Consider the following 9,101-nt stretch of genomic DNA (forward strand, 5'->3'; position numbering starts at 1 on the left):
TGGTTTCATCACTACATAACTACTGAGGCTATGCATGTTGGTGGTACATTATTGCATGACTATGGACTAATCAAATGAATTTTACAGTTTATATGAATATTTATACAGCTAGTAAACTCGAATTTTCCATTATCAGCTTTTCGATTGATGAAATTTAATTGCTTCCAATTGATAGAGCCATTGCAATCTGCTAACTTTTCTTGCTTCGAACGGTCAAAAGTGCAGAATTGCATATCTACTCTTTGCTATACTGAGAGGATCACTACTACTTTCATCTCCTTTTCCCCTTTTTAATTAATTTTTATAAACAAAGTGGTAAATGTTTTGTTCAGAATATAAAGAGGGTAAAGTTGGCAAAATTTTGTATGTCAATACCTTTTCCCACTTTTTAAACTTTTTTTTTCTGACAGGGGTTGCAACATTTATCAAATGTGTCCATCCAGGAGAGATGAGTGTAATTTTTAATTTTAGAGGGTATTTAAGTGTAATTGTCAGAAACCTCGAGGGAGGTATCTGAAATTATCCCTTCCTTTTTTGACCAGCTCCAAATAATTATGTCAGTTTCGTAAAGTTAAAATCTTATAATTAACATGAATAGTTGCATGGGATTGGAGCTTTTGGCCAGCAGATTCAAGATGTACATGTTTAAAGAAATATGGAAATTGCAAGGGGATTCCACAAGTCTTTCATTGTTATTACAAAATGTCACATTATTTCAATTCAGATTGGCTGGTTAAACTTACCACATGGAATTTAGATAGAAGGAAATAGGCCTAGAGAAGTCAAACTCAATATCAAACATATTTGACTCCGGCAGTGTCCTTGGATTGGATTATCCATCTTTCAATAGAATCGCTAAAAACCCATACCTCGGATTTTTCTCAACATGTTATAGGAGGAGGATGTATATATGATAAGATGGTTCTGCTAATAAACGAATCATGGTCACGAACAATGCATGGAGTTTCTTAATGTGAGACCAATAAATATGAAATCACGGCCTCAAACAATGCAACAAGGTTCTTGATAGCTACATTTGGATCTTTAGATCAATCTAGATCTGAAATACAAGTCATTAGGATGGAGTCTCTGATTAGCTTGGCTGGCTGTTCCGGTTCATCGTTTGGTTGAGCCTTGCAGCTGCAGCCAAAGAAGCTGCAACACCACCTGGACGAGTGGTCAGGTTTGGATCATTCCTCAACTCTGCACCTATCACCCCCTCAGCATCTCGGCGAGTCACCGGCTTGTCTGCTGGCAATTTCGTGCATGCCTCCTACCCAAAAGTAAATGCCATGACATAAATATTCCATTCTAAAATACGAAAAAAAATGACGGAGAGTGTTCATGGGATTATTAGCTCATTTAAAGTAAATTACTCCCTCCGTTCCATTTTGATAGTTCTGTTTTCCTTTTTCGTCTGTCTCAATTTGTAGTCCACTTTCCAATTGAAGAATGTAGTTATCTTTTAATTTCTCTAAAATATCTTTATTCAATATAAGTTGTTATTAATATAAACTACCTTATTTAATATAGATTATTATTGAATATAACCCACCACATTTAATGTAAAATGAGGATTGATTCTTTCTCGATAATCAATTCAAATGTTCATAAACCATCTATTCAAATATTCATGAATAATTAATATAAAGTTGTACTCTATTTAATGTAAGGGTATTTTAGAAAAATAGCAATCTAAATTTATTTTTCCAACAAATTTAACTATTTTTTCTTAAACTACGCGAAAAAAGAACTAGTACTATCAAAATCGGGGACAGAGGGAGTATGTTTTTAGACTTTGCAAAACTACACCACATAACACACCTAAATATGAGATTGAAGTTTCCTGATGCATTCACCGCCATTATGAGTATCAAACATCGATCAAAGTATAAGCATGCAGATGACATAAAGATGTAGTAATATTGTACCGATAAAACATCTGCCAACTTTGTTTTGTCCTCATCCCTTGTAACTCGAGCATTACGGGTTGCTGCAGATTGAGCTGCAGCAGCAACGCCACCAGGGACAATGTTGGTACGACCTGTTGCTCTAACTTCCGCCGCTTGTATTGCAGCTGCATCACTATAATCCACAGGCTTATTTCCTGCTGTGAGAACTGCGGCCTCAAGTGCTTCACCAATGGTGATGCTGCTCCTCAGTTCGTGTGGAAGAGCTATTTGGCCATCTTGCTGGCCAACCTAGCACAATATATGTTCCCAACTCAAACAAGTAAGTATTGGATTCCTTTTTCATCTTCTCTTTACTTTATAATGAATGAAAGAACGTCACGTGGACTTAGGCCTTAATAGTTGCAATTGCAATTTAGTAGAGGCCAATTAGCGGTCCAAAACGAGTTGTAATCGATGTGGCTCAATTTGGATTGTCCTAATTTGTTTTTGGAAACAAAAAAAAAAAAAAAAAACTTTGATATTTGAACCTAATCTAATTGGAACACATTATGGCAATCTAATTTGGACCACTAATTGTTACCTACGATTACACCTACAACTGGATTAACCGAATTAATGTGTAAAAACAATTAAATCAACAGGTGGATCAAGGTTAATTTCTTAGAATAGTATCTATTGATTTAAACATTTCAATGGTTTGAGGATGAAAATCTAAGAACTTCTCTAGCTACCACCTCTTGGTAACTTGGGGTGCACGGTATAATTTGGAAAGCATTTTTCATATATTTCTGTTCTTGAGGTCATTTGAGCACATCCTATAACTTATGCCTTGTTAAGAACTTGAAATCCTATGATCTATGTGAATAGTTGGGTGGGTGCATACGATCTATATGATCTATGATCTATGTGAATAGGTGGAGGAAAGATTCAGAAAGGTACTCCCTCCGTTCCTATTTAAATGACCCTAACCCAATTTTTCCTTTTATCTGTTCTTTTATTATATCAAGAAAGCATTTATGAAGTTAATTTTTTTTTGGTACAAATTTATTTTTATTTATACTCCCAACTTTCTTTGAGTTGGGATTATGAGAAATTAAATGCAGTGTTTGTAGCGTTAAACATTAGAAAATGGGAGAGAGTAGATTACAGGCATTAATTATGGAGATATATGGGTGAGTAGAAAGATAAATTAAAGGGTAGTTTTGGATAAACATTTACTCCTCCAAATCAACAGCTAGTATGTACCAATGTATATAACTTTGTTGCTATATGTTTTCATGCATAGAATGTATATCTCACTAATTAGAATAAGTATCGTAATTACCCCAAAAAAAAACAAAGAAAAATCATGCGTGCTCACAATAGCAATACAATATTTCAAAAAAAAAAAAGAGTAAAGTTAAAATAATGAGCTACGCAAAATAAAGAGAACCTGGGCCAGATGGGAGGGAGGTTGGATTGGGTGGTAGGGGGAGAGAGTGTAAGTGAGAGATCTCGGATTCGAGTCCTCCTTCTTACACTAAAAAAAAAAAAAAAGAGAGAACCTGTGCCAGATGAGCTAGGACAGCTTCCTTTGATGCAACATCACCACCACATTTCACTTGTTCTTCTTCAGATTGAGGCCTAATTAGCTGTTCTCGACTCATTTTCCACTGCTGGAGATATGAATTTTGAGCTAAAACACGAAATTTAAATCAGTAAATATTAGTAACATTCATGAAATTCCAGTGAAGATAATAGTGGCAGTAGTAGTTTGCAATGAAATTGACACAAATATAGTGATGAAGAGTGGTCGAGAATATGCTTGATTTTAGTGCAACAAGTGTCCAAACACAGCCAGATTCTTGCGCTGAATTAAACACGTGGTGGGCTAAATCACACTGCTTTTCTTGGGGGAGCAAAATTGGAGGTGAGATAGAAGTGGCTGTTGAACCAGTAAATGTGACTTGGTCTTCAGGTTGTGCAAAATTTTTTTTTTTTTTTCTAGCATACTTCTATCTATCTATTTTCTAGTTATCAAAGCTGTTAGCACAAAGCAGAAGAAAGAAAGCGAGAATTTTTTTTTTTTTTTTTTGTAAAAGCATGCCAAAACAGTTATTCCTCTAGAGCCTTACACAACTATCATTAGTTACCCTCTTTTTATGCACTTCATTTTACCGCAACGGATCTTCTGTCTGTACCATTCTTTGTCTCACTTTTTATTATATTGCTATTTATCCTACATAAATATCATGTTTTAGTTCTTTTTTGTTTCCTTAAGATCCAATAACTATTAATTGAGTAAAAAATAAGTACAGCAGCTTCAAAAAAGTAAGATAAAATTAAAAAATACAGCAGAAAATTCATTAAAAAATCTCATTTTTTATGCATTTTGATTTTTTGAGTATGTTAAATTTTGTGTATAACTTAATTAATAGTTATTGGATCTTAAGGAAATAAAAAAGAACTAAAACATGATATTTATATAGGAGAAATAGTAATATAATAAAAAGTGGGACAGAGAATGGCACAGGGTGTGGGACAGATTATCGGTTGCGTTCATCTTACCATATCACATTTTTGTGCTTCTAAAAGCGTTTTGATAGAGTAATTCATAGGGTTTTGAGTTACTCATAGTTAGACATAATTATCTTTGAGTTTTAAGTTGGCCTTAAAAAAGGGGTAAATATTACCTTTAACAATCTTAGACAAGTTAAATAACTCTAATATGTGTTACTTTACAAAGTCAAAATGTTTTTACTCAAAGTTGAGAATAAAAGAATTGACCGCAAAAACAAGGATCAGAACAGCTAGGGACAGGCCATAAGTATGAACTCTAAAATTCAGAAAATGGCAAAAGATCACAGATTTCAGTGCTCATTTCATTATGGAAAATGAACTGAACTAGCGAAAGTATCAGAAATCATTGCATAAAGTTCTTTCCCCTCCTTTGGTACGTGGGAATGGTATGGAAATAAAAGACCTTTTCAACTTGTCCATTGCATTTCAGCGTTTAGTATGGTTTAATTAAGTGGGAAATCCTTTTGTTCCTGGATTGCTCATTCCAACATTTTTTCTTTTTTCCGAAATTCCATTTCTTAAACCAACCTAGGGAATGCCCTTTCTACCTTTATCCTACAATGCCTAAATAGTAGGATGTCAAATTTATCCTTATACATTTTTACACTACATCATGATATCTTAGACTATTTGTAAGCTCAATTAACATTTAAATGTAATTTTTCATAATAATTAATTTTCCTTGTATTTAAAATAATTTTTTCTTTTATACTAGAAAAAAACTTTTTAAGATACTTTATTCTTTGACTTTTGAACAATTGTGCAAGAATTTTTTTGAATCTTAACAAAATTGAAAATAGATTAAATATGCATTATAATTGTTTGACTTCATGTAATTGATACTTTATGTTGCTAATCATATTGCTAGTAATTGCAAAATTTTAACTCAAAAATCTATAAATTAGAATGAATCGGGTATTATAATTGAAGAATTTTGATACCAATTCTCATTTATTTTTGAAGTAAAAAATCAAAATTTCACGTAAATAGACAAATACTATAGAACAAATAAACAAAAAAGTAATAAGACATATTACATCCTATAAACTAATCCAAGGCAACTAAGTTAAATTTATACTTAGTATATTCCACACTGACATCTAATTAATATTAATTATACAAAATATTGGAAACAGAGTAAATATTCCATTCTGACTTGTCTACCAAATCCCAAAATAATTAAAAAAAAATTGCCATTCTGGGTGAAAATATACCAAACAAGGGGTTAACTGTATTTCCAAAACATGATGGCATAGATGTATAGATTTTCCCCAACTTTAAGGGCAACTGACTGTTGGAAGATATGGGGAACAACAATTTAAAGGAAAACTGACTTGAGCAAAGATGAAAGTGAATTAAACTAGCCATCCTCGGTTAATTACTCTGTAATGGGCCTTATTCTTAGGAATGGCAATACGGCGGGGATGGGATAGGAGGCCCTTCCCTTGCCCCTCGCCGCCACGTTGCCCAAATATTCGCCCCACCTCGCGTCTGCAATGCGGGAAATGTATTGGTGTAACTGATCAATAATTTATGTTAGTAAAAATATATAATTATTGGTATAACTAATGATATTATATATATATATATATATATATATATATATATGGAGGGGGTATACTCTCTCGTCCCCTATCCCGTTTTTTAACAAGGGAGAAAATAACCTATCGCCCCACCTATCCCCCCGCCTCATCAACCCTTGCGAGGTGGGTGCCGTGAATTATCATCCATACTTACTCCTTAGATTCTCTAATCAATCTTCCATGAGGTGGTCGCCCCGAATTGTCATCTCTACTTACTCTTTAGACCCTTCAACGCACCCAAAAAAAAAAAGAATTAAACTACTCCTATATTTGTGCATAAAGAATTAGTGCGTTTAATTTCATTACTTGTTAGGAGGAACCAGGAAATTTCCTATGAAAGGGTGAACTTTAATGCAACCAAAACTTAAGTATATAACCTGAAGCATTTTTTTTATTTCTTGCGGGGGAAATATTTAAATTTACAAAGAAGCTTTTTCAAACTTTTGGTTTTTCAATAAAGAAAATTTTTAATTTTCCAAATCTTGAGGAGCTTTTGTTCCATCCATGCTATTAGGGATATTAGCTTATAGTTTTTGGTTATTATCACTTTACCCCCTTAACGTTTGCTGTTACTACCAATTTTCCCCTTAACGTTATCTTTTAGTCACTTTACCCCCAAGACTAATGGTCAAACTTAACAGAGTTTGTTAATTAAAGTGAAAAGATATTTTTAATCTTTAAAATTATTATCACTTTACCCCCATAAAATATAGTCTCATTATCAATTTACCCCCTACAGTTATTTTTTAGACAATTTATCCTACCATTAAACCAACTTACCAAGTTAAAAAACTTTATAAGAAAATACCCTCCTCTTTGCATAATAAAAATAATAAAAAATTTAAAGTGACTCTTCTCCTTTTTACTATCAAGAGAAAAAGTCAAAGTATTAATTTCTTTCTTCTTGGCAAATTTATTAATATTGAAAAAAAATAGAAAGATGGAGAGGGGGAGGGGGAGGGGGAGAGGGAGAGAGAGAGCTCAATTCTTTTTTTAAAAAATTACAAATAAAAAAGAATTAAATATTTTTATTATTTTAAAATTATTTCACTTTTTTGTTTACCACCAAATTCCAATCCTAATCTCGAAAACTTTAAAGTAATACGATAATGTTAGACTTTTCTTTATTTTCTTTTTTACAAAATCTAACTTTTTGTCTCCTTCTTTCCTTTCTCTTTTTCTTTTCCTAGTATTAATAAATGTGAAAAAAGAAACTTGAGAAAACCCTTTATTTTTATGTTTTTTGATCTCTTAAAGTAAAAAAAAAAAAATAACCATTTCAACTTTTTTATTTTTAATTATATATAAAAAAGGGTAAATATATTTAAAATTTTTTGACCATACTAGTTAGATTAACGATAAGGTAAAATGCCTAGAAAATAATGTTAGGAACTAAAGTGATTGTATCACTATAATCTAAATGAATAAAGTGATAATAACAATGTAGTAATGCTATAAAATAAAAGGGTATTTTTGTTCAAAGTTTTTTAACATGTTGAGTTGAATTACTTATAGAGGTAAAGTGACTAAAAGATAACGTTAGGGGATAAACTGATAGTATTGATATAGTTTAATGGAGTAAAGTGATAATAATCCTATAGTTTTTGCAACTTTGTTAAATATAGGGAAATTTTGTGTAAGCAAAGATAATCTTTTAAATAAATCAAATGCAACATACATAATCTTTTAAATAAATCAAATGCAACATACATAATCTTTTAATAAAATGACACACATTATAGACATCAGTGATTAAGATACAATATATACGTTTGCAACTAATAAAAATAATATTTTTTTAGAAATTGACAATTAAACACTAATATCTAAAAGTCGGAACTCAAAATTTTTCACTATTAGAAGAAAATATCGAGATTAACAATTTTTACGACTGCCACTTGTTTGCCTATAAATTTAACAATGTTAAGTACAACTATCTTTAAATTTGCTACTTCATATATGCAACGTAAGTTTCAAAATCTTCAATTTTGGACTAAGGGATTAAAGTGCCAAAAAAAGGAGAAAAAGTGGTAGAATAATAATAGTTAGCATTGAGCTTTTGTTTATTTAAAGGATTTTTTAACGGACACCTAATGGGCACTTGTTAATATGGATAAGAAACAACTTGCTTAATTAATGTAGTAATTATTTCATATTTTAGAAAGCTATTTTTAAGGGATTCACATGCTAAATGACATACCTAACCTTTCTCTAAAATAAACATCACAAAATCTTCCGTTGGCACTTAGGAACATGATTTGGAGTTATGAAAATTTTAACTCATATTTAAAATCTTCAATGATTTGAGAAAATAGATTAAAGACAAATAAATGCAAAATTCAAGAAAGAAATTATCTTTCAGTTGAAAATGTTTTTGTATTTCAACATCGTTTCACATTAAAAGCATTAATTTGGTTTAGATTAGTGTTGTCAAAAGTCACGAGAAATATCTTAAATTCATTTATCAAATAAAAGAGAAAGGAAACCTATAAACCAACCACATATAATTTGTTTAATTAAGAGAATTAGAGTATCACATATGATATGCTTGTTTTTGTCGATTTTTTTGAATTTATTTTTTTGTATCTTTCACAAGTCTTACAAAATTTATTATTCTATGTCTTCTTCCAAAATAAATTATATTTTCCTTTCAACTTGTCATTGTATGGGGATAAAAATTCCAAGTTCATAATGGTCTCTTACTTTATTTTTAAGCCATAGTAGTATTATTTTGGTTTGGTCTAGAATTTAAGCTAGAATCTACTATCTCTTTGTAGTTAAAAAGAAATAAAATTATAAAATAAGACATTTTAGGAACCTTGATAGTATTATGCATCGTTTAGACAAAAAAAAAAAAGAGAAAGAAATAGCAACAAAGTTGGCCACACTTTTGTTCTTAGTTTTATGAAAATGAATTATTAGATTTCTAAACTTATGTTAAAAAAAATGACAACTAAACAAAAAAGAAAAAAATGATAAAGTTGAAGTGCAAATAGTCAAACTTTCATCCAGTGTTTGTTCGTTTATTTGAAATGGTCTTTTTTGT

At 31.2% G+C, this 9,101-nt stretch overlaps 1 protein-coding gene across 1 annotated transcript; it reads right to left on the reverse strand.

Moving 5' to 3' along the window:
• Window positions 1-720: 720 nt before the first annotated feature.
• Window positions 721-3,575, reverse strand: LOC113729316 (late embryogenesis abundant protein 47). Its single transcript, XM_027253625.2, has 3 exons — window positions 3,458-3,575; window positions 1,932-2,201; window positions 721-1,273 (listed from the first exon to the last, which is right to left on the reverse strand). Exons 1-3 carry the CDS (start codon window positions 3,557-3,559, stop codon window positions 1,094-1,096), a joined length of 552 nt encoding a protein of 183 aa, XP_027109426.1. The 5' UTR covers window positions 3,560-3,575; the 3' UTR covers window positions 721-1,093.
• Between the last annotated feature and the right edge of the window lie 5,526 nt (window positions 3,576-9,101).

The sequence above is a fragment of the Coffea arabica genome, chromosome 2e (assembly GCF_036785885.1).
Source record: "Coffea arabica cultivar ET-39 chromosome 2e, Coffea Arabica ET-39 HiFi, whole genome shotgun sequence".
Lineage (NCBI taxonomy): Eukaryota > Viridiplantae > Streptophyta > Magnoliopsida > Gentianales > Rubiaceae > Coffea > Coffea arabica.